At 40.9% G+C, this 25,461-nt stretch overlaps 1 protein-coding gene across 6 annotated transcripts in view; it reads left to right on the top strand.

Annotated features, from left to right (window-relative positions):
• Positions 1-25,461, top strand: part of Nrg1 (neuregulin 1) — a 961,794-nt gene that overhangs the window by 820,558 nt on the left and 115,775 nt on the right. For 5 of the 6 annotated variants that reach the window (XM_050146818.1, XM_050146821.1, XM_050146819.1 and 2 more), the window contains exons 4-5: positions 4,362-4,412; positions 7,252-7,302. The exons of the other annotated variant lie outside the window; for it this stretch is intronic. In XM_050146818.1, coding sequence (XP_050002775.1) covers positions 4,362-4,412; positions 7,252-7,302 — 102 coding nt within the window. The remainder of the gene's footprint in view (positions 1-4,361; positions 4,413-7,251; positions 7,303-25,461) is intronic. 6 annotated transcript variants of the gene reach the window in all.

Below are 25,461 nucleotides of genomic sequence, written 5' to 3'. Positions count from 1 at the left end.
GGGAGACGGATTTGAACACAAGTATCCCAAAGAGTTTAGACAATGCCATCACGTGACTGTTTTCTAGTTGTTCTACCTTCAGACTGTGTCAGATCTTTTTAAACTTACAAAACAAAAAACAACCCACAGTTTTCTCTCTTCCTTACTTGACATGCTTTCACCTCTGCTTCTTGGTAGATCCCTACCTAACTGGTTTATGCTCCCCCGACTCTGGCAGATTCGTCTCCAGAGCGTTGTTTAAGATACCCTTTGAAATGTACCTCTTTCCTATGGCCCTGACCTTAATGTCCCAATAAGAGTTGTGCTAGGAAGGATATGATTAGCAGGGACTGTGCCACACCACGCCATAAGACCCAGAGAATCTGCAAGGATTTACACCTGGCCCTATATCCTGTCCACTGCTTATAAACAGTGGAGGTGAAGCCACACCCACGTGTGGCTGAGTAGATCTATTTCAATGAGCACCTAGATAGGAATTGACTAATAAAAATTTAAGAAATTCCTTGTGCTTGTTTTTATTTGCTTCAGTGAAATCGTGACCATATTGCCAAAATATTTAAGTGCTTCAAAAAAGAACACATGTGTAGTAACTCATTTATTAAGCTACATTTGAAGAATTTGTTTATCGTTGGCCCTTCCTGGTGTCTTTTCATTGCTTTGTGGAATTGGAAGAAAGAATTTGCATGTGTAAATATGCATAAACGTGTGTAACCTGCTAGTGTCTAATGTTGATTTTCCTAGATATATTATGGTAGGTCCTGTGGCGAGTTACAAAACACGTATTGGAAGGGGAAAAGGGCACACATGTTTTCCCTCAGCCCATACACTCTGGGCTCATATTTATCTAGTTATTTGGCTTGGTCTTTCTCTAAGAAATCCTAATTTCACAATTAATTCTTAGCTAACAAGCTCTAGGAAAACACTTGGATATTAGAATAAAGGAGCAAAGACAAGAACCACAGGCATAATTGCTTTGCAATCTGTTCAAAGGTTACTGTGGGAGAATATACAGCCACTCCATCATGTCTTGAGTTTTCTTTTTAATCAGGAGAAAACCTATATAAGGTTTGGGCTCAAGGAATAATTGGGCTCATAGCCATTGCTGTTCCATTTGCGAAACAGAAAAAAAATTTTAATAAAGTTTGAATAGCTTATATTTTGTGCTTTAAAATTTTGGCTTATCTGGGTCATGGGCTTAGTTAGCCCTTACCCCTCTCCCAAATGTGGTATTGTGGGAAATATATTGGTAAACAGCTTGTGAAGTCACAGTGAGAAGAATGTCAGGAAGGTTTTGCTTATTTTTATTTATGTAATTATTATTTTGAGACAGGGTCTACTACTCAGCTCTGGCTGGTCTAGAACTTGCTATATAGACCACACTGGCCTGGAACTCACAAAGAGCTGCTTGCTTTTGCCTTCTGACTAATTGCCGGGGTTAAAGGCATGCACCCACCAAGCCTGGCGGCCAGTAGATTTAAAACTTGTTTGTCATTCTCCATGTGTATTATATTATGTAGGGTGCTCATAAAAGCTAATACACATTAATAATATGGTTAGAATATGACAGATTATGCATAGTGCCCTTATAGCATTTATTAATTTGGAAACCTCTCTGCTGCTTAGGTATGCATTGAGTACAATAAGAGTTCGGATATTCTAAGATGTTCCTGAGTTCATGTTTTACCATTGTTAGTGAATTAGTGCACCCACTTTTAAAATCTATTTTAATCGCAATTTTGGTATACATAGTAGAGCCTTAGAAGTTTAGGGAAATAAAGAATGACATAATGTATGTTAACTCCGCACAGACATCACATATGTGTGTGTGTTTCCTGAGTATTTATGTTCTCATTATGCTCATGACGAAGTCTCCAACAAGTCATACATTCTTTCTCATTAGAAAAATTATTTTCCAGAAGACACTTACCAGCCATTTCACTTGAGACTTAATCCAGTTTATTAAAATCATTTTTCAAACATGAAAAATACAACAGTGTTATGTTTTCAGGTCTACTAAGTGTAAGTTGGTCATCAGTGTTCAATTCCTGACGATTTTAAAGCCTCACTATTTACACCATCGAGTAGACTTTTGTAAATCTAATGAACCAACTTACTGTTCTAAAATACACCACTTAGCTGCTAGCCGAGGAGATTGCAGGACTTAAGTTTTTTTTTTTAAATCTGTAAGTGGAATGTAAAATTCCAATTACACTAAAAACAAGCAAATTTTTTTGTTTAAATCCTTGAACGCTGCACACGGCAGGGGGGGGGGTCTTTCTGGGTAATTAGTGTTAATCAATAGGATTGACATTTCTTAATAGCTAAGATCTTTTTAAAGTCTCTGTTTTGAACATATAAGTTATTTGTTAAGCTCCGAGCTTACATTTCCTCAACATTAATTCAGGAAGTATTTTTTACTGAAACCACAGTCATTAAAGAGGTTTTAAAAATCTCCAGGATAAATATCTAATTTAGGAAGGGCACTATCTTCAGGAGCTTCCATGTCCAGATATAACTGCTGCAACCATTTGTTACTGTGAACATTTGTCTCTAATGCAGCCTTCAGTCACAAGAGGAAGTTACAGTTAACCTGTCTTCCGTGCTGAAGTCTTTTTTTTTCTTTTTTTACTCTTCTTGGAAGGTCACAGTAGACAATCACTCGGTTTGCCAAAAATAAATGTGGAGAAAATTTTGACATCAGGTTGGGCTTGGATCTTTGCCCAATCCTTGTCAGGCAATGTGGTGGTCAAGTCATTGATGCATTCTGAAGGGCAGAATAAGGAGGGATCTGTCAACGTGGGCACAAGGTTGGAAAGCCTTACATTGGAAGCATTCCAGGCGTGCCTACAGAAGAACGATTGTGAATCTGGGATTCAAAAATGTTTCCTCAGTTTCTGTGTTTCCAAAAAAAGAGCAATTTTATTTTATTTTCTACTTGACTTTGCTTCAGGAACAAGTGTCCCCACTGGTTCAGCTGAGAACATTCCTGTCTGCTGCCCCCTGCATGAGAAAGTTCCAAGGAAGTCATACACCCTCATGCTCAAATCCCTTTTACTTTGTCCCATTGCTAACGAGCATAAGAACTGGTGGAGGAAATTTCGATGTCGTGAAAACAATCTCACTTTGCAAATGATTGACCTCAGAAGGCACTCTTCCTTTGCACTAAGAAGATAACATCTGAGCTTTTTGAAAAACACATTTCTGGTCTTTGATACTTGACCATCCCTCCTGAATCTCACGTGACTTTCATTCTGTCTACTTCCTCAAATTCTTTGGTCCCTCAAGACATTCAGAAGTTGAAGGGGAATTATCACGTCAACCAATTTTTCTTCCTTGTTAGGCTGGTCCCATCCTGGTGGTATCTGTGGATAAAAGGATTACATTGGTAATGAACACATCACTCTATAAATAAGTGTTAGTTTAGACTTAAAATGATAGTCTATATGACCTTATAAGAGTTTCAGGCAGATGTAGTACTTTTTTATTGTTTTTATTGAGCTTTACATAATTCTCTGCCTTCTCCCCCTTCTTGTTTTGTATTGTAGCTAACATCATATGAGACTTGGTTTTCTTTGTCCTGGTTAGGGAGGGTGAGAGTAAACAGCATTTGATAACTTATACACAGTCGAGGTGGGATGATTCTATCATTTTACCTTTGCGTGCTCCTAGTATCATGAAACTGCCTTTGAAAAGAATCTGACCAACTAAAGCCAGTCTTAGGACTGAATGCAGAGCTACATTTATTACCTCCTTAGAACTGTAAGAAAACAAGGTTGGAGTCTTAAATAAGTCTCATAATTCTCAGGATAATGGTGTTCCCTGCTGGGCAAGTTTGTCCTTCTTTCTTTCAGGGAAGTACCTGCTCAGGCAGGCTCTGTCCAGAGTAGCCAACAGGTACCAGATGATAATGTTCTCATCTCGCTCTACTCTGGCGAGTTGAAGAGTTCCGTGCCAGAACTTGGTGTCGTCTGACAGTTCCAACAGAAAACACTGCTTGCTTTCATTTTTGAACAAAATAGTAATTTTCCAGACTCCTCAAGATTAGAAATGACCTCGCTTTGGTGTGACAGTGGCTTTGACGCTCTTGATTCCCCATTTCTTTCTCCTTTCCAAGGAACCCACCATCCGTCTCTCTAGTGCTTTCTTCCTCATTCAGCGCAGAAGGAGCAAACGGTTCCTCATAATTACTTAGCGTAATTCATCTCAGGCTCTTCCCCCACAAAAGAAGAACTATTTATTTGAACTGTCTTCACGCAGTGCGCCTTCCTCACACCCGTTCGCATCGGGAAGGCAGGCCATGGCCCCAGATCCCAGGCTCCTGCTGTACCCTATAATCGCCTGTCACCTTTTCTTTTTTGCAGAGTTCATCACTGGCATGCCAGCCTCAACCGAAAGAGCATATGTGTCCTCAGGTAAGGAATGGAGCCTGGCAAACTTTACTAACCAGTGTGAGAGGCCTAACTGCTGGCTGTTCCTCAGTACTAATCAGCACTCCCTTTGCGTCCATATTTCAGCCCGTGCTCTGCTCCAGGGTTTTCCTCGGCTTCCTTCTGCCTTTTTGGATTTTACTTGGGGCAGGAGGTTTCTTTGCTGTATCCCTGAAAGGTGGCTCAAGACACAAATAGGAGAGAAAGAGATCCTATCTTCATGCTACTTTGTGATATTAGACAAGTAGAAGAGAAACCTTAGGGGTACAGGATCAGATTTTCTGTCTTTGAGCCTGCTTCTCTTGGTTGCTTGGGCAACCCATTGGAAGGAGACTGTGTATCTAGACAGTGAACCCAGCATCTGATGTCTGACCTTTGGGATGCTGTTGGCAGATTCTGGTTCACTAAATCTGAAACAACAACACCCACCTTGACTTTCCCCAAATGTTATTGTAATGTTCTGTTTCCTTTCATTTTTGCCTGTAATATTTACTGGTGGTAGTTGCAGGCTGGGAAGACACAAGCTACTTATCTGCCAAATGTACAAATCAATATATAACCAGAATCCACTGGTTCGTCTACTAGTTACAGAATGACTTCATCTGCCTTGTTTTTGTTTTTGAGACAGAGATTTGGTATGTGGCTCAGCCCAGCATCCCTCTTGGGGGTCCTTTCGCTGCTTCCCTGGAACTAGGGTTACAACCATGTACCACCATGCCCACTCTTCAGTTTTTTTAGATTATAAATACATCATTTCTCTCTTTTACCCCTCCCTCTAAATCCTCTCATATACCCGTCCTTGTTCTCTTTCAAATGCATGACCTCCTAAATATTCCCAAGTATAACCCGCATGCTCAGTGTGTAAAATCTTACTTGTGTATATATTTTCAAGGCTGACAATATGATATTGGATAACCAATTGGTATACTTTTCCCTGGGGAAAACTATTTTTTTTTACTCTTAACATTCCTTAGTTGCCTGTGGTTCTTTGTGTAGGACTGAGGTCTTGTGGGCTTTCCCTGGTCTACTTTGGTATATCTATTGTTATCTTTGTTCAGCTCCTGTTTAGGCAGTCATGTTGGTGAGACTTCATGGGTGTAGTTTCTCATCTTTCTGGGCTGAATAGTCTCTCCGAGTCCCTGGCTTTTACACTCTTTCCACTCCCTCTTCTGCAGTATTCCCTGAGCCTTCGATGTGGGTGTGTTTTGAAGATGCATCCGTTGGGAATGAGCGTCTCATCCCTGGATTTTGATTGATTGTGCTTTTCTGTAATGTTCTCCATCAATTACAGTGAGAAAGTTCATTGATGAGGGGTGAGAAGTATACTTTATTTTCTATGATTTTATGGTTAAGAGAACCGTAGGAAATTAAAAAAAAATAGTAGTTATTTAGCAGCAAATTTGTGGACAGTTGAGATTGAAAACTCATTCCCTTTTTGTAATTTATGTTTTGGATATAATCAAATTACATCTTTTCCCCCTTCCCTTTCCCCTCCAAAGTCTCTGATACACCTATCCTTCCTCCCTTTCAAATTCATGGTCTCTCTCTTTCTCTCCTTCTTCCTGGGTTATAATGATAACCTGCTTTTATCTGGTTCCTTTTGATTTATCAAGATTGTAACTCATTTGCCAGTTTTGACAAAATCACGAGACGAGCGTTATTTTCCATCATTTTACAGAAGACTGCTAACGTGCTAGATACATTGAGTTGCGCGTCTCAGGAAGGAGAAGGGTGGTTTCCTGGAGCTGTCTGCATAGCTCCCTGCTCTATTCATGGGTTGGCATAGTTGCTGTTTCTTACCTTGGCCATACCCTTTAAAGCCATAGTAGTCCAGAGAACCCTGCACAGCCTTCTTCTATGTTCCCCCTTAGTATTTCCTCTTTTCTTCAACACCACTGTTCAGAATCTGAGAGAAGCATGGGTAGGGACGGGGGTGGGTACAGGGAGGCAGAGAAACCAAGAATAAAGCCTTTACTTTTCATCCAGATATTTATTCAATGTAAGGACTTCATTATCAAGACCAGTAGACACGGTTAGCGAACTGGGCTTTGAAAGTTCTGTGGTGCTTCTCTAGGGTAGTTGGACTGTCTTCCACATTTCCTGAAATGTGACCTGAATTTGGTATTCTAGCTGTTGATTTTCAACTTTAAGACTGAGTTTTTTGTTTGTTTTTCTGATTCCCTAGGGTTAAAAATCTTTCGGTCTCATTTTTTTTCTCCCTGCATTCCTAATGCTCTGTCAATACTAAAACGCTCTTTTATTCTGCCCCCATCCTTGCTACCTAAGCAAATCTTGTACCTCCCTAACGTGTTTTCGCTTGCTCAGCATGTTCCGTTGGCTCCTCGTGTGACTGCTGCAATGGGACTTGCATGGACTTTGTTTGGCACTGTTGTTGGTCAGGATGTTTATGCTGACCCAAATTGCCTGGAAATATTTTCACTCTTGAGAACTGAATGTGTGAACGCCGACCCTTCTCTTGCAGTGGAATTCTTTTCGACTTCAAGCCTATACCTAAGGAATGATCTATTTCACCTGTACTGTGGGCTTGCTAAGAATATTTCCCAAAGCTCATTTCACAGTTGGTCTGTGGGTGCCTTTCCAGGTGTGCTCTCTCCTTTCCAGTCTCTTTGGGAAGTCTTCAGAGCAGGGCAGTCTCCGTAATCCTTGTGTTGTACGGGCATTTTCCTGTTTTAAGGGTACCGCTGTTTGGCTCCTGCACTGCTTTTTAGCACAGCTTTTTCAAGGCAATTCCAGAGCCTGGCAACTTTCTAACTTTCCAGTGGCATGACTCAATAAAGCTTTACTCCATTTTTATGTCTTATAGAGTCTCCCATTAGAATATCAGTATCTACAGAAGGCGCAAATACTTCTTCCTGTAAGTACACATACTTCTGCTTGCTAGTCTTTAGCCCAAGGTAATAACTTCTCTCAATGAGCGTGTTCCCGGGTGGCCTCAGCCTTGGAGGTGTGGTGAACTGAGTTTGTGCAGAATGAACTGAGTTTGTGCAGAACGAGGCCTTGTGTTTGAAGTAGAGATGGTTTCCTACTGTGTTCCAGATTAACTAGAGATCTCCTCCCTGCCAAATAGACATGAGAGAATACTATGAAGCCACGTGTGTGTTGGTTTTTGGATAATCTGGTGCCTTTGAATGTTGAAAAATACTTGCATAGCATCTGAGGCCTAGCTTGGGGTAGGTGTTCGTGGGTTCCTTTTCAGATTGTCTTGACCCCGTCAGCAACTGCCACGGGCGCCATACCCAGCTGTTTGGAATTTTGGTCCAGAGTTCCTCAATTTCATATGACAGCCTGCTGTGACAGAGTGAGGAAACTATATATAGATGCCCTTAATTCAAATTTGATAGCAAGTGAGTAATTATGAAAACGTTTGAAGGCACGTCCCTAGGCAAGATCCCGAATGAGTTTCGCCTGGTTAATGTGCTCTGTGCTCGTGAGCTTCTTCGACTGCTAGATTGATTGGTGCTGTGTGCGACGCCAAGGGAGCTTAAAAAATTAGCAAGGATTAGTAAAACTAGCTTCTGATATTTATTAATTGAAAGCGTTGAATTAATTTTTGATATAAAATAGTGAGATGTTATTAAATATTGGCAATCAAACTTAGGGCTATTCTTCTCCTTAATTTAGGTTTTAATATAAAGCAACATTTTGATAAGCTCTTTAATAAATACACATCCATGTTCTTCTCCCAGTCTACAGAATGTGTTAAGAGACAATATCTTTCTTACTTAGCAGCAGGAGCGAAAACCCAACGGCAGTTGACACTTTTTATAACGTACCTTGTTCCTGTCAATCTATTTTCATAGACAGCATTTGGTAGTAAAGCTTTTCCCCTTTGGGTTAGCAGAACATACGCTGTAATTATTTGGTACGAAATATGTTACTTACTAGGAGTGTAGCTCCACCGTAGGGGGAGTTTTTAGTGTGGGTGGATTTCTAGGTTTCACCCCCAGCACCTGAAACAAACAAAATGAAGAAGAAAAATATTATTATTGCCCGAGTTAGTGTCTTGCCTAAACAGCAGCGTGTAAGAGGCTTGATAGCAGCAATCTACGAATATCAAACAAGAAATGAAATTCTAGGGGAGCTCACAGGCTTCCTCGGACCCCTTGTTACATATTCAAATGATAATTGCTGCTGGCATGCTTACAATATTGGTTATTTAGTTCTACTTAGGGAAACATTAGGGAAAAAAAAACGGATGGGATTCACACAACTAACAGTAAAGAGTCATGCTGAACTTTGCTTTTAAAAAAAATAGTACGCAAAAGGAAATACTAGATTTTTCTCCTTGGCGCATTTTTCTGAAAATCTCTCCGTATGTGATGGATTTGAAGGACACCATTGAATCCCTCGGGACTGGAGCCCTTCCTGCTGTCCTGGATAGGGTGGTGGATGTTGTCCTTAAGCACGTGTGAGCACTCCTGGAATGGAAGAATTTCTTACACTTTGGTTGCCCAGGAATTCAGGGAGCTGAAATGAATCTCCTGGTTCACGTTTCAGCGTTCATTACAGTGCTGTGAAGAGAGGAGTAAGTTAGGAACCTGACTCCATTTCTCTCTCTCAGCAGTGGCTTCCCAGTGTTTGGTACTGGTTTGGGAGGAAGAAAGGCTATGGTTTGTGTGCCATTTCCTACATCCCTCTCATTCTTGGTAGGTCAATGTTACTGAACTAATTAGTAAGTCCCCTTTTAGTCGTGTGAAAATAAATATGTTGTATCATTTGAATGTATAAACCAAGCGCAGACCTCCTTAGAATAGACGATGGAGTAAGGGAGGAGCGCAGGACTCATTTCAAGGCAGCACTAATGCGTTGATTTTAAAAGTTCAAAATAGATTTGTTTTATAGTGGAAAAACTATGGAAGAGTTCACATGGGTCAGAGAGACTCAGGCCTGGGGAATGCACCCCTTCCCTGTTTCATTCCAGCAAGCGGGATGACGTTAGGAAAACCCTTAGTATGGAAAGCAAACTGCTTTCAAATGAAATCCTGCCTGTGTGTGGACTCCGTTTCTGAACAATAGACACTGCTACTTTCTAGGGTACAATCTGGAAAGGCTTGTCCAGCAAGCATTTTGTGTGTTGGGACACAATTCCATGTGATTTGAGGGTTATATCAAAAGGCAAAGGCAGCCCAGTTCCCTTTCCTCCAGTTCTGCCTATGTGAATGGACGCACATCCAGGAAAGAGATAGAGTAGGGTTGGTGTTGTGTGCATGTTTGTGCACACATGCGTACCTCTCTGTGGACATGGGTGGGTGCATGTGTTTGTATGTGTGGGTGGATATGGATTTGAGTTTTATTATTTAGGAGGTGTCTACCTTGCTTTCTGAATGGGGTCTTTTATGGCCTGAAACTTACCAGTTAGGTTAGGCTGTTGGCGAAGTAACCCAGAGATCCACTTGTCTCTCCCTCCAGTGTTCTGTGATTAAGGGTCTACCACCATACCCAGATAGAACTCGGGAGACTCATATTTGCATTGCAAACGCTTTTTTCCCTGAGCATCTCCCCAGCCTATGTTAGTTTATATTCTTGTCCTTACTCAGAACCTTCCTGGGTTGCTGCCTGTTCCAGATGCCTTATCCGACCGTCCCAGACCAGAGTTGTCCTCACTTCTCTGGATTAGAGACAAGAAGAAGTAGCAGCATCAAGCAGTCTGGGTCCTTATAGGAAGTAATAGCATTGGCCTTGACTTTCTTAACTGGCAGGGTTCGTTTTCGTCTGGCCGGTGCTTCTCATTCTGCCCGTATCTGTGACCGCCATCCATCCAGTCTCGCAACGCAGGGTACACACTGTTCCCATCCTCGCTAGACAGACAGGGCTTGGGGGTTTTTCTGATAGGAAATTTCAAACCTAGGGTCTTGCTCTACTAGCTCTACCGCTTGCCCTCTAGAAAAATACATTTTTTGAAATTATAACAATTAAGAAATAATTCCTGACTAAATATTTTAAGGGTTTTACTTAGCTTCTACGTATTTCTCGTCATTTTCTCCCCTTTTTATTTTTCATAGAATTTCAAAAATATGGGTGAAACATCAAAGATACTATCCTTCTACTTCTAAGACAAATTTTTGACTATTTTTTTCTTGTAAAACTGGGAACATGCATTGCATTGTAGGTTTGCTGTGTTTTTATTTCTTATATATTCCAGTTTTTTTCTTTAGAATAATTATCCTATTAAGGACCCCAGTCCTTTTAAAGTCATTTATTTTATACAAATGGGGCTTGTGTGACTAAGAGAGCTGTGGGTGGATGGGTCAATAAGTGTCCCGTTACATACAGTGACAGATTTTCAAACTGCAGCTTGGATCTGCTCTATAGTCAGTAGAACCAGCTTGTTTCCTCTTACATAGACTCAGCAAAAATGTAAATGGATTGTTTGGAGCAACCTTAATGACCGCTCGGAAGTGCCAGCTGCCGTTGACCCCATTTTGCGGACAAGTCTCCGAATGCTATAAAAAGTGCCGTTCTTACAACAAAGACTTTCTTGATGTAAGCTTTGCCCATGCCAGTTTAATGCATGTGAGAGATAAACAGGAATGAGAAGGCTCATGATCAGCAATAAGAAAGAAAATAAGTATGCGCCCCCGATAAACAGTGTTAAATAGCAAAATATGATTCAAGCACTAGTAGCAGCAGCGTTATCTGTTATTGTTTGTTTGTTGGGTGCGAGTTATTGTGCCCTCTGTTCTTGGTGGCAGCTCACGCTGCTCCTAAAGCCTCTTCCACTTTACCAGTGTCCAAAGCGACACCAACAGGAATCAAACCCAGATAACATACTACCCTGGTTGGGTTTTTTTGTTGTTGTTGTTGTTGCCTCAAAGCAAAAGCCTTTCCTATGTAAAGCAATGAGACTCTGCAACTGGATTGGAAAGTAGCCTTTAATTTAGAGTGCATTTGTGATAGATGAAGCTAACGAAGTTGAGTTGCCTTAGAGCAGTTGAGTTTTCACAGTTGTACCCATGCACATCCGAGTCTCACAGGTGAACAAATAGAAGGGAAACACATGTATGAGTCCAAATAGTCCACCATTATAGTCTGTTCTTAGCTGGTTGCCTACCTCCCTGAGACTCACTCCCTGTTTCTGGGTGTTATGTGTTTGGGAAGCGTCATGAGAGGAATACAGATGTAAAAGGTGCTACATGGCTGTGCTTATGGGTGGTCGCTTGGACACAAGGAAGAGAGCTAGACTGGAGAATGGCTGGAGCCCTGCAGGGAGGAAGAAAACCAGGGAATCCTTGCATTTCCTCTGAATCAGGCTGGAAAAATTCTAGCCCTCCAGTTGGGGAAGGAAATGAGTTTGTGATTTGCAGCCTCAACAATGACGCTGAAGGTCCTTTGCCAGGAAGTCTCTGCCGTTCATTCCAGCATATTATGTATTCTCAGCAAAGGCTGCGTTTTAAAGGAACATGTCCAGGAAGTTCTCTTTGAAGTCTCTAAAGAAATGAACAATCCATTCTTGGATTTGGCACCTAAATGTGCTAGCTGAAGGCAGGGGGTGTGTCTTCTGTCTTTATCTTAATGAAATACAGCTTTAGCACTCGGGAATAGCACAGGGATATACATCGGCTAAACCAGACCCCGGCTGCCTGGCCCATTGGGACATTTGAGTTATGCTCCTTACCTTCCTCCTTCAGCTGTAACCAACAGAGCCCCTTGTTCTTTGCTAGATGGTTCTCAGCTGGGACAGTAGCATTTTATTTTCAGACCCCTAGTGGTAGCAAACCGGGATCTTGTCATGGTGGAGAGGTACTCTGCCCGAGTCCAAATGGTGTTTGTTCAGGCTTCTTCGAACATGGCATTTTCACGGGCATCGCATCTATGTCCACTGTAGACAACAAAAAATGACTGTGGCCCATATGGCATTGAAATAAGAATTCAAAAGGGAAGTTGGCAACTGGCATAGTTTCATTCTTTCTGGTTGCTTAGAGTTAAAGTTTCAGGGCAATGCAGTGGGTTAAGCAGGAACCAGGGCACGTATGTTCCATCGTTCATAATACAGACACGTCGTTGCCTTCATGTCCAGTCATTCTTTTCGTAACCAACTGGACGCTAATTTTTTTCTCTCACAGTACTGTCTGCCAATGTACTATGACTCTTGAGTTTGGTGTTGCCTTGCAGAGTCACTCAGCGCCTCTCCTCGTACCTCCCTGCTGGAAGGGCCTTCTCCCACTTTGATCAAGATTAGCATTTTGCACTAGATTGAAAAATAAACCTTGCACGAAATTATTCTTTTGAACTGAAAAGATGTGTGTGCGCGCACCCTCACACGTGTGACCCATGTGTATAACGGTTATTGTGTCATGCATCTTCTACAGGGCACATTGCCATCCATGGTGTCACCGATGCACGGAACTACATCCGCTTGGTTTATCCTCTACGCCAGTGGTTCTCAACCTTCCTGATGCTGTGACCCTTTAATACAGTTCCTCATGTTGTGGCGACCCCCAGTTATAAGATTATTTCATTGCTATTTCATAACTGTAATTTTGCTACTGTTATGGACATCAGATGTGTGATTCACCTCCCCTCCCCGGGCAGGAGTTGCGACCCACAGATTGAGAATCACTGCTCTAACCAAGCATGGGGCTTGGCACTCAAACACTTGTGATTGTTTCAAATTCATAGGTTAAGTAGAAAGTGAGCAGAAATTGAATCTAATTCTTCCTACTTCAGATCCTGGGTTTTTAATAAAAACCTTCACGAGATCTGTAACACTAGCTTGAGGGGAGACCTTTTGTTTTTTAGAAAACTTCCAAGTAGAATTGCTATAAGGACTCCAGAAAATAATCATATTTACGCTAGTTAGCCTAATGTTAAGTTTTGTGGAACAATACATTTTTCATAATCAACCAAGTAATGAACTGGGTAGCAGAACCTTTGTCAGGGGTAGAACCTTTAAGGCTTTCATACTGGAACATTAGGAAAAAAATAGTTGGTCTGGTGCCATTTGAGAGGCTTGTTTTTGTTTTGTTTGTTTATTAATAATGTGTATCTACTTTATAACATGCTATTTACCATAGAGGTTCTGTGTTAAGGAAAATCTGATCCCCTGAACATAGGTATGTTACTCTGGTAAATTCAGTCCTTGGGAGAGCTACATGGCCTCTTCAAAGCCAAGTGATAATTTATTACACAGTTTTATAAGTTTGAAAATTATTTGTATGGTAGCTAAATTTGTTAGTAGTCATTTATGAGATACAGGTGATTATATCCCTGTATTTTATTATTTGGGGTGTCTTCTGATGGAACATATGCTGCAACTTTTTACTAAAATTTGATTTTCACTATCAACTGGAAGAGAGAAAACTACCTTTATTTTGCCTGTTTTTAAATATTATTATTTTAGTTATCACATTGCATATTTACAGAACCTAGCATTATATTTCCATACACATATACTCATCATATTATGAAAATCATCATATCGTGAAACTAGCATTTCATGTCTCTTTATCATTTATTTTTAGAGCCATCCAGCTCTGTTTTTCTTTTTGAAGAAATATATACTAAGTTACGTTGTCCTCTCATCACCTTCTGTGCTGTGAACACTAGGACCCATTCCTTAATAGCACAGAACACATTATCCCAGCCTCCCTCAGCTCCTGCCTCTGCCCTTGCCAGCCACAGGACAATTATTATTTTACTGTTTTGTTTTCAGAGAAGTCTTAAAACTTTGGCATTTTTAATCTTTGGTGATCGGTCAGTGAAATACATTTTTACATAAGATTTTAAAACATATCTGAAAGGTTAAGTGGAGACAAGAGAACGGAGACAGATGTGTCTACCAAGACAATATCTATGGGGGCAGAACGAGCAAGATTGTGACATCTATGTTAGCCAGACTCTGTGGCTTTCCTGTGATCAAGGAATCCAAGAAGTAGACTATAGAAAAGATATTTCTTTAAAACTTCAACAGAGAGAAAACCAAAAGCTGGGAGAAATATTGAGGACCATATAGACAAGCAAAATTAGATACATGGGTGAAGATTTAAGGCAATAATTTCCCAGTAGCAAGTGGCAGAAATGCTTTGGCAAAGACCATAAATACAAAGAATATACTGCTCCCACTTGTTCCCGAGACTCAGCTAAGGTAATCAGTTGTTCCTCAGGCTTTGTGCTTTGCTTCACTATGAATGTTAGTTTCGGTTTCAAGGGTTTTTCCAGTTAGACAGAAAGATAGCTCTGTCGTTAATTCTACCTATATCTCCACGTGTTCCTGGGCCTTACCTTCTGAAAAGGGAGAGAAAGTCTCCTCCTTGTCGGTGCAGAAAGTTTTAGGAACGCATCTGATTGGCTCTGTTCGTGCTATGTTTACTGCTAAAATACCCTGCCTAGGGAGCTAGAGGACTGCCACCAGGTGGGGGGCTGGGCTACCCCTGAGTGTGCTGGGGTGAAAGGAGAAGAGGTGCCCTAGGTCCCGGGGGACCTCCACAGCATAGATCCATTAGAGAGCAGTGATGAGAAGCAAGGGGAGAAAATGCCTTACTGAGGAAAGCGTGGGTGTCCGAAACCAGTGAACAGATATGGCCGTGAACATTTGGAGGGAAATTAAAATAGATACCTTTCCAAGCACTGCTCAGTTGGGAACGCTAGCAGGACAGCTACTCGGAGGGAAATAGAGTCAGAAATGGGATTGTAATCTCATTTTGAAAACTTTATCTTTCGGCATGTGCATGTTCTACCTGCATGGATGTCAGTGTGCTACGTGAGTGTCTGGTGCCTGAGGAAGCCAGGAGAGGCTGTCAGATCTGTTGGGACTGGAGGTACAGACAGTTGTGAGCTGCTGTGTGGGTGCTTGGAATCGAACCCCGGTCCTCTGGAAGAGTAGCTAGTACTCTTACCCCCTGAACCATCTCTTCAGTTCCTGCCACCTCATTTTTTAAAGGCTATTTCCTGTTACCTCTAAGGTCATTATAGTAACTCTGAATGTGCTTTTTCCATCCAGGAAAATGTTCAGTTTAGATGAAAACAGCTTTTTATTTTATTTTGTTTTATTTTTGGTTTTTTCGAGACAGGGTTTCTCTGTAGCTTTTGTGCCCGTCCTGGAACTAGCTCTTGTTTACCAGGCTGGCCTCGAACTCCCAGAGATCCGCCTGCCTCGGCCTCCCGAGTGCTGGGATTAAAGGCATGCACCACCACCGCCCGTCAAAAACAGCTTTTTAAAAGTAGAAAAATGAGTGACAATTTTACAAATTTGAATGCGTAGGAAATATTTTGAAATTCTGTGAAGTGTTCTTTTGTTAAAGATTTATTTACTTTTATCTGTATGGGTGTTTTGCTAGCAGGTCTGTGTACAATATGTATGCAGTGCCTTCAGAGGCCAGAAGAGGGCATTGGATCCCTTGGAACTGGATGGAAGCCAGCATCTGAGTGCTGGGCACTGAACCCAGGTCCTCTGCGGCAAGAGCCAGTGTTTTTATCCATAGTGCCTTCTCTTCCACCCCTGTGATGTGTTGTTCCTTTGAGGTTAAAATGTAGAGTGTTAGATCCAGAGTCTTCAAAGGAAGTTTAATTTTAAAACTAAAATTGTTTTTAAATGCCACACAAAAGCATGCAAATTGTGTCTATTAGTGCAGTCCCATAAATATTTACCCATGTATACACGAGAGAATATTTGTCAGGTTAAAATACCTCCTCAAGCACTGATCATTTCCATTTACTGAAAACCTTTAAAGTCCTTCAGCTTTTTAGTATGCAGAGTTTTGATGGTCTCTGTAGTCAGTTACTGTGCAACGGCTCACCAGGAGATTGCTTCTAAGTGTGTTTAAGTATTCACTAACCCTCCAAGCCCTGCCCCTCCTCCCTCCAGCCACTTTCCACAGCTCCTGGCAAGCACCAGAATGTCTGCTCTCAACTTCCTTGAGAGCAGAGGTTTTTGTGTATGATATACATGGGTAAGGCCAAGAGCACTTATCTTTCTGTAGCTGGTTTATAATACAGCTTATTTAAAAAGAAAAATCTGTGATTTAAAAAAAAATGTACTGCGCAGTTGGCCGTTTTCAACCATAGTGACTGTGAAAGGGGAAAGGCATCCTGAATGGCGCACCGTGGCTAGTATTTTACAGCAGGTGTGGTCAGAGTGTGAGAAAATGCAGATTGCGATTTCATCAGTGTCAGAGACGCCATTAAAGGAAGTAATGACTCCGATCGTTGGGCACTGCCCACTCCCGTTCCTACTGTTAAACCGAATCCAGCATGGGAGATGCCTTGATAGTAATTCATTTCTTTAACGGAGCTGCTGTGTGTTCACAGTTCGGCTAATCACAGAGAGACTGCTGGACCAGCACTTTTCATCTGGAGAGGTCAGCAAAGTCTTAGAAACCAATTAAGCCAGCTCATGTGGGTTATGGCCCCAAGATGTATCCACCTCCATTCTCCTTAACTTGCTCCTACAGAGGGAAAATTTGTTTAGGCTCTATTTGTTCATCAGTTATGAGCTCACACGCCTGGGTTTGTTCAGTAATGACTGCCAGAAGTTTTAATTGAAACTGTCAAAACTTTAATCAGGCTTTGTTTAAAAGTTTTAAAGGCTTCGTGCTATTTCCATAGTCAGGAAGCTGATGAGGAGGAGGAGGAGGTGGTGGCAGCGGAGCTCCAGGCCTCAAATGTGATGCTTCTGTTCCGAAATCTGTAGAAGTCTGTCTCTGTTAGCTGATCCGTTTGTAGTCCTCTCCCCGTCCACCTCATGTTACATGTTACATGGTGTGTACATGTTTCTTAGTAGATGGGAGGAGCTTGTGGGGAGGTAGGGGAGGGAATAGTCCAAGGCTGAAGGAGTCTGCAGCCAAGGTCAAAGGCCAGTTGTGCTTGTGTACAGATCTTGTGTCATAACAACCAGTTGTGATATAGAGCAGATAAATGGTTTAGAAAAATAATATTGGTTAGGAGAAGTCGTTTGAAAGGAAATATTGAGTAAATGATATTTGTTATCTTCAAAAGTAGTAGTTTGTTACAACGTATCTAAATCTCAGCTCAGTAAAATGACTTGTCTTACATCATTTATGGAGGACATAATCGGATCTATTTTACATAAATCTTACATAAATATTTTTCACAAATAATTTATACAAAAAAGAATTATCTCACATAAATTATAATCCTGAAGCTTGCTTCTTTTATGACATCCCATCATGTAACATTAAAAGTGAAATACTAATAAGAGGTGACGGACATAACATACAGGACCTGGGATCCTGAAAGCAGTTTGCGAATTCAGAAACTTTGCTAGATGCTGATAGGGGAACATGATCACACTGTCATAAGTTGAATTGCTGCTGGGAATGCAAAACTCACATCAATACCTAGGTGACTTACAGAGACATACCCAAGAAAATGTTGATGCTTAAGTTGTGTAGAATGTATGATACCATTTCTTAGTCTTGTTTTCAATACATACTAAGGCCTCTTTGGAAAATATTAATTTCTAATGATTAGTCAATCAACCCAAGCAAAAGATAAGTAGGAAATTTTGTGATACAATATGGTGAATTAAACAATGAAGGGGATCCATATGTTAAAATTAGATTATAAAAAGTTGAAAGCTAACACCTGCCTTTTTGATAATTCTTCCATCATTGACAGCAAGGACTAATTAATAAGAAGCCTGTATATCACGTTTCACCTGCACATTTCCCATATGGGAAGTATGATATGTTAAGAAAAATAATTCTGCAGGGTGAAAATCTTAAGATTTTATTCTCAAATGTTCTACATAAATACCATCATGCATTCAACCACATCCAGCTATTTAGTCAACCTGTAGAAATCCATAGCCTTCACGAATCATGTAGCTTTGAGAAGAGATCTTTATCATAGCGTCCATTTAAACTTCACCTTCTACAAAGCTGGGAATTGTTAGGGTTCTTCTCTGCCAACACAGAGCTGCAAGAACTATCATGTTCCCCTGTGCCGAAATGCACCACCAAATAATCCTCCTTGCCGGGCACGATGAGTTTGTGATAGGTACAATATGAAGAACGTAAGAAGAAGAGTCTTACATTTATCAAGTAGAAAATTGTTTAAGTAGTCATAAAATAATTTTTGTGACGTTTGACCATGACCTACGTTGATTCAAATGAATTCTTTGTCTCGGCCTTCTCCATAGCAGCTTCTGAAGTTCACTTCTCCAAGGCTCAGAAACGTCAGTGAGTCTTTGTCTGGACTTTCTTCAATTTAGCTGTGAAAAGATAAACCGCGCAAAGTGCCCATGGATATGTCTTAGGAAGGATAGACGTGAGGGGGGGAGAATTCCCTCCTGTGTGTATGGGACCATGTGTGCAGGCTAGATGAAGCTCTGTGAGAGACATGAGGATTCATGGGTAGACAGGAGGCTTTCTAGAGCCTTCCAAGTAATTCAGCTTCAGGTGAAAACAACTGAGATCGAAGAATATCCTATTTAGTAGAAAAAAATAAACACGAAGCCCACGACCCCCTGTGTGGATAAACAGATGGTATCAAAAAATTGCCTGCTTATTCTTTCAAAGCTGACAAACTGTGAGTTGGCTGTGAGTTTCGGTATAAAACGTGTGTGGAGAAATGTTCTCAGGTGGAGAGCGTCTCTGTGGAGACAAGGTTGGTGCTGTGATTGCCCCCTCCACGAGTAGTACCAGTGCTGACCTACTTCAGCATATTCTATTAAAATGATGCTTCCAAACCAGGGGTAAGGTGAGGACATTGTCTCATCATACCATAAAAGGAAGAGGCTTCCGCTCTTTTTTTGCTGTTGTCTTAGGATATTCAGAACACCTCCTGACTCTCAACCATTCTCTCCTTGTCCTATAGCTCTTGTTTTAATGGGTTATTACTTACCGTGGTGTGAGCATCAGTCCCTCCCCAACATCAGGATGTAAGTCCCTGAAGAAGAATGACTGTCTTCCTGTAAGGTTTTCACTAATTTGAGCTTGCCTTAGCTGGTCGCTGTTCCTCTCTGTGGTGCTGAAGAATAAACTTGGTTGGGAGTGAGGGAATTGCCGCAATTACGACAGCAAAGTTGTTTTCTTTTGTTCTCACTAAAGTGCATAACAACAAACCAGCAAAGACATTTTTTATTAAGTGTTTAGTACTTTCATCTGGCAGCAGATATGACTAATCTCGTAATTCAAAAGAGGAGGAGAGAAACAGGCCTAACAATTCAATATTTGGCAAATCTGTATAACAAACAGGGACAGGAGCAGTACTCAGTCCTAGCCTTTCTGTGCTGGTTTTACCTGCATAGAGTAAAGGTGGAAGATGGGTGAGAGTCCCCCAGATAGCTTTTCCTGTGTGTTCAAAGGCCACGTAGCACTGCAACTGCTTTTTAAAATGGCCTTCCTGAACCCCTCAATGAGATGAATGACTTGGACCAAATTAGTTTTACGAATCAACATTCCTAAGTAAAGTCTAGGAATGCATAGATGCATTTATTATTATATTTTATGCATAGTATGGATATTATTATATGCATAAGAAATTATACATATTTCTTAGCTGTATTGAGAATTGTAGGCACCAATTTCCATCTGTTGGGTAGTTTAGAAGGAATATCTTGAATCTCTCCCCACTTCCCATGTCTACACATTTAGGTGGAGGTTAATTGTTGAGCATGTTGTCACAGGTAAATATGCTTGCTCTATCTCCAATGGACAAGTCTTTTAGAAGAAAGAATACACCTCAAATGGATTATACAGCCTCATTTATGACACCTTTGTTTTGGTTTTTTGAGATAGAGTTTCTCTGTAGTTTTCAAGCCTGTCCTGGAACTAGCTCTTGTAGACCAGGCTTACCGAGATCCACCTGCCTCTGCCTCCCAAATGCTGGGATTAAAGGCGTGCGCCACCACCGCCCGGCGCTACACCTTTGTTTTGCAGGATGCACAATGCAACAATGACTTTATGTTTCATTTTAAAGGCCGCCAGAGGGTTATTTTGATTTAAGAATCCTTGTGATTGTTTGTCGAGGTTGAGGCCCTGCGAGACCTCTCCTTTATCCATTAGCATGAGGCAGCCTTGCTCAACATTACTCGAAAAAGAAGAGAATCTCCATAGTAAGTTTTCATTTTTTTATCGTGTTTAAATTGACTTAGTTTGCTAGTTTTTATAGTTTTTTTTTCCTCTCTCTCTCTTTCAGCTAGATAGAATTTTAACCTGTGGTCGTGTTAACAGTTTGTTGTATTGTGGTGTAAATTCCCAGTGACTGACAGTGATTAAGCAGGAAATAAAATCTGAATGGCTGTATCTCAAAATCTACTTAAAGCCTTGACAGGTATCTGTCTATAGCAATATATCAGTTTGAACATGTGCAGAAGAAGAACCTGTAGCTGGGTTTCCTTTTCTTGTAATTCAAAGAGGAAAATGGGAGTTTTCCTTTGATCTCCAACACTATAGTGTAGATGTCTAAACATAGTGGTCCACACACAGTAATTAATTATGCTTGACTTTGGGCATCATGTATGTCTCAGTGCCAGTTATAACTCCCAGGGTGTCTAAAGATAATGTCATAACATTTAGAAAAGAAATGTCCGACTATAGTTAAGGACAAGGAAGATAAAACAGGAGAATTAATTGGGGTTGCAGCTTCTCTTTGCGCAGTGACTGCAAGGCTTGGGTGATCTCCCGATTTGTGTCTCAGCAGTGAACTCAGGCCTCCCTCCCGCCCTAAGGTTCTTCCTTTTTAGCATTTCTTATTACTTAGCTATTTTATTTGGCAGCGATCCCTTGTAGCTCATCTTCTAATGCACTGGCAGGATTCCTATTGCCAATAGCTTCAAGCCTAGCACTGCTAGGGTAAGCTGCATAGGCGAACTTCCTAGCCTCCGCCTCTTTATAAATAGTACAGCTGCTTTCCTGTAACTACATGAACCGGCAGACTTGAGTGAGCCTTTCTTTGTTAGTCGGGGTAGTAGGGCTGGGAGGAGCAGGAGGGGAAACAGTTGTAGGCGGTTATTATCACTGATTAGCGCCCGACTTCCATGATCTACCCGTTCATTGCAGCCTTCGTGCTAATGGAGTGCTTTTGTTTGTCATGGCCATAAGCAGGATATGTAAAAAGGATGTCCGCCGACTAACTGAATGGCTAGCTCCACAAGGGCAGCCCTGAAAATGTTAGTCTAGGACCCTATCACAATTGAATGGCCATAACTGCACCCACCTGGCTTTGCAGTTTGACCACTCTCCTTTACGAAACAAAACCCAGAAAACTTTCCTTTAGTTTGTGAGGAAGATACTACATTTGAGGGTAGCCTTAAAGTTCAAATGGTCCTCCTGCTTCCGTCTCTGACATTCTGGGAATTTCAGACAGGAGACCACCATACCTTTTTCGGAATGTCTATGAAATTAGTATGTTGCCTTAACAAGTGAAGAAATAGGACTGATTGGACTTCAAAAGTATATATCGGCACCACTGTTCTCTAAGTATTTAATTCACCAAATAAAATGCAATAATGCTTTCTTTTTTTATTTATATCTAGCCACCACAATCAGCTTTTTCTCTTTTCTTTTTGCAATAATATTTTAGGTTTTGATATCATAATATAACCACATCATTTCTTCATCCCCTTTCTTCCCTCAAAAACCTCCCATGGACCCCTGCCTTGTTCTTTTACAGGGTCAATCCTGAAAACAGATGCATACAAGAAACATTATATGGACAGAACAGGTTATATTTTTGCACCTAAGAACACACACATGTAATTATCAGGTTTTCAAATAATCAAGCTGTTATGGTATTGCTACCATGGCCAAGTCTGTTTTGGTGGCTGTTCTGCTGGATGGTTACTGGGAATGGAAACAGATGGATTACGTTGCTCCATCTGTAATCGTCCAGCTCCACGGACAGCCTTTTGTTGAGCCACGATCCTGTCGGGGATGGAATCTTTGCATTCTTCTTCTATCACTAGTCAAAACAAAACATTATCGGAAGAAAACATTTTCCTCACGGGCTCTTAAGTGAAGGGAATTCTCAGATGTTCAAACATGCATATACAATAAACAGTGTTTCCTGACAAGCTCATTAAAACAACAAAAAAAAAAAAAAAAGAAAAAGAAAAAACGTTGTCAGGTACACAAAGGAGAATCCATTGTAAGACACACAAGCCTCACAGTCACTTCCAACTTGCCTGTGTGCCAGACTAAGATTTAGAAAGCTCTGGCTTTCGTTAGGATGGAATCATCCTGAGAAGTAGTTTTTTTTTTTTTCTTTCACCTTCTCTTGGTCTTGAATGAAGCCTGATTGTAATGGGCAGTGGTTGAGATAATCATCGAGTGGATGAATAAATGAATAAAATAAGTGAATGACTGAATGAATGAATATTTTCTAAAAGTAGTGAGGATAACATTAACATAGAAAATATCTGAGAAAATGTCAAAGAACGCCATTAAGAAAATTATGGAAAAATCTGTGCCCCCCCCCACAGGCATTAATGAAAGACCAAACCCCTTTTCAGTTTAATCTGAGAAATTTTTAACAGTATATTTGTCCAGAGTACCCTGATTCAATTTTCTTGGGGAAAATTAAGAGGTTTAATGTTTCTGCCAAGTTCTCAGTTTATGGCTCATCTTGTTGATTTCCGAAAAAGCATGCAAGGGCCTCACACTGTTTAGTGTGGAATTATTTTGGTTCATGAACTTAGAGGCAATATCATGTAAATGGGTTACTTTCATCATGATCAGAATAAGCCACATAAAACAATTAATTAAATGCCTATTGGTGGAAATGAAGCCCTTGTGTTTGGAATGGGCACCGCAGCACAGACAAGTTCTTCTGATCAGGGTAACAGTTACATATATTCGAGCACGTGCATTCTTAGCATTGAGTTTGTTCTCGCGCCCTCCCACCCATTCCTAAGTCATTTATAAATCTAACTTAGAATTTGACCATCACACTCAACAACACCAAACATTTTGTTTAATTAATGGTTGCTTTCTGAAAGCATTCTTGCATTGGTTCATTTTGTATGGCATAAAGTATTTGTTCAGCAGGGAAGCAGGTCTCTGGAGTAGCCATAGGCTGCTAGCTGTGTGGTCTTTGTGTTTTCTCAAAGCCTTGTTCCCATCTGTGAAGTGGGCATGCTAACACTTACCCTACAGGCCAACACAAATAGTTTCAAGGGTTGGTGTATATGTTCTCCTTAAAATAATATCTGGCCTACTAATTTTCAGTTGGCTTCCTCTTCTGCCCTCTAAGGTGAGTCTTGCCATACTTTGAATTATACTGCCTCTCTCTTTTTTACATAGGAGGAAAAGAGTTTAATTAATATAATAACTACTCTTTTTACTTTATTTCTTTTTATTATTATTTTTATTGAGCTCTACATTTTTCTCTGTTCCCTTCCCTACCTCTCCCCTCCCCTTCAGCCCTCTCCCAAGGTCCCCATGCTCCAAGTTTACTCAGGAGATCTTGTCTTTTAACTTCTTGTAGCTATATCTATACAGCCGAGCACTAGCCTGCCATATAACCAGCCCCTTGCTAAATATTCTGAGCATACACATTTAGCTCAGTGCTTTGGAAATGCTAACTATTTTTATTGCACGTAACGTATGACCTTAAAATTTGAAATTTGCTTTTGGAAATCAGGTTATCCTGAGGTTTCTCAGTTTTTTTCTCCCTGCTGACTTACAAAAAGAAATTCATTTTAAGTGCTGAGCTTCCAATTTCTTAATTAGTTGCTGAATGTTGGCTAAATTACAGAAATGCCATTTCAGACTGAGTTGGAAAACTCAAGCATCTAGCCCTGATTTTCTGGTATTTCTGTTCTCATTCGGCGAGTTTATTTGTTTTTCTCTAGCTGTTGGTTATTGTAAAAATCAGCTGTCCCCTGGAGGATGCCTACTTTCTTCCCATGCAATGCCAACAGTTGTCCTGTGCTCTAAAAACAGCTCTGCTGTGTGTTCTTTTGTTTCACTAAATATCTGGAAACGTTGGCAACCTGGTTGGTTAGTAACATTTTCCTCTGTCTCTTCTCAGTGGTCAGTGTTTGGATGAGCAACAGCACCTTAATTCTGATGGACTCTGATGGTTCTCAACCCCAGGCTTTGTTGGAGATAAAGAAGGGTATCTTTGATGGAGATAAAGAAGGGTAGGGTCCAGTTGTACACAGAGACCATTTAGATGCCTTTAGTACCAGATGGTACATATTAGCAGATGCTTAGAAAGCTACGGATGAGACACGAGTGAGCTAAGTCTAGGAACTTAAGCTGCATTCAGGAGATTAACCTGGAGACAGGTAGGTGACTTGTCTAGCCTCCTCCACTGACTTCATCACAGCAGAGCTGCCAGAAGGTTTTGAGAAATACTTTGAAAGATTGATTTGTCACTTTAGAAGCCCATCTAGGCATGTTTTGAACTATTTAATTTCAGTTCTTCCTTTCTTCTGGGAGGTGTATGGAGACAGAAAAGAAGCCCATGTCTGGGGCTCTTTGCTCTGTGATGCTACGTTTAAAAAAAAAAAAAATGTCCTTTTTCTGCTAGCTTAAGTTGCCATGAATGCTGTCAGTGATCTGGTTTAGTTGACTAGATGCTTTAGAGGGGCCTTAAAACATCATACATATTTAATAATTTGCACAATACCTACAAGCACAGCTGGGCAGCCATCACAGCTGGAGAGAGGGACCTGTGGTCTGTAGTGTTTGTTGACCAACTGGCTGTTAGAAAAGGCATGTTTGACATGGAGCGATCTAAGCAATTCCACTTCACAGGAGCAGGCCATCCTTCCCATCCTGTTCCACTAGTAGTGTGAATTTAATGGTTTCCCCATTCACCAGGTGTTTGAGTTCCCTGCTAGTTCAAATGCTGGATTTTGGAAGTCCATTCTCAATAAATATTTGGTACTGGGGTGAAGTTTTTTTTTTAAATATTTATTTATTTACTATACAATATTCTTTCTGTGTGTATGCCTGAAGGCCAGAAGAGGGCACCAGACCTCATTACAGATGGTTGTGAGCCACCATGTGGTTGCTGGGAATTGAACTCAGGACCTTTGGAAGAGCAGGCAATGCTCTTAACCACTGAGCCATCTCTCCAGCCCCCTGGGGTGAAGTTCTTGAAA

The sequence above is a fragment of the Alexandromys fortis genome, unplaced genomic scaffold (assembly GCF_014885135.2).
Source record: "Alexandromys fortis isolate MF-2015 unplaced genomic scaffold, M_Fortis_MF-2015_v1.1 scaffold_55, whole genome shotgun sequence".
In the NCBI taxonomy this organism is placed as follows: Eukaryota; Metazoa; Chordata; class Mammalia; order Rodentia; family Cricetidae; genus Alexandromys; species Alexandromys fortis.
The sequence above is the reverse complement of the archived record's forward strand: the minus strand, read 5'-3'. Positions and strand labels throughout refer to the sequence as shown.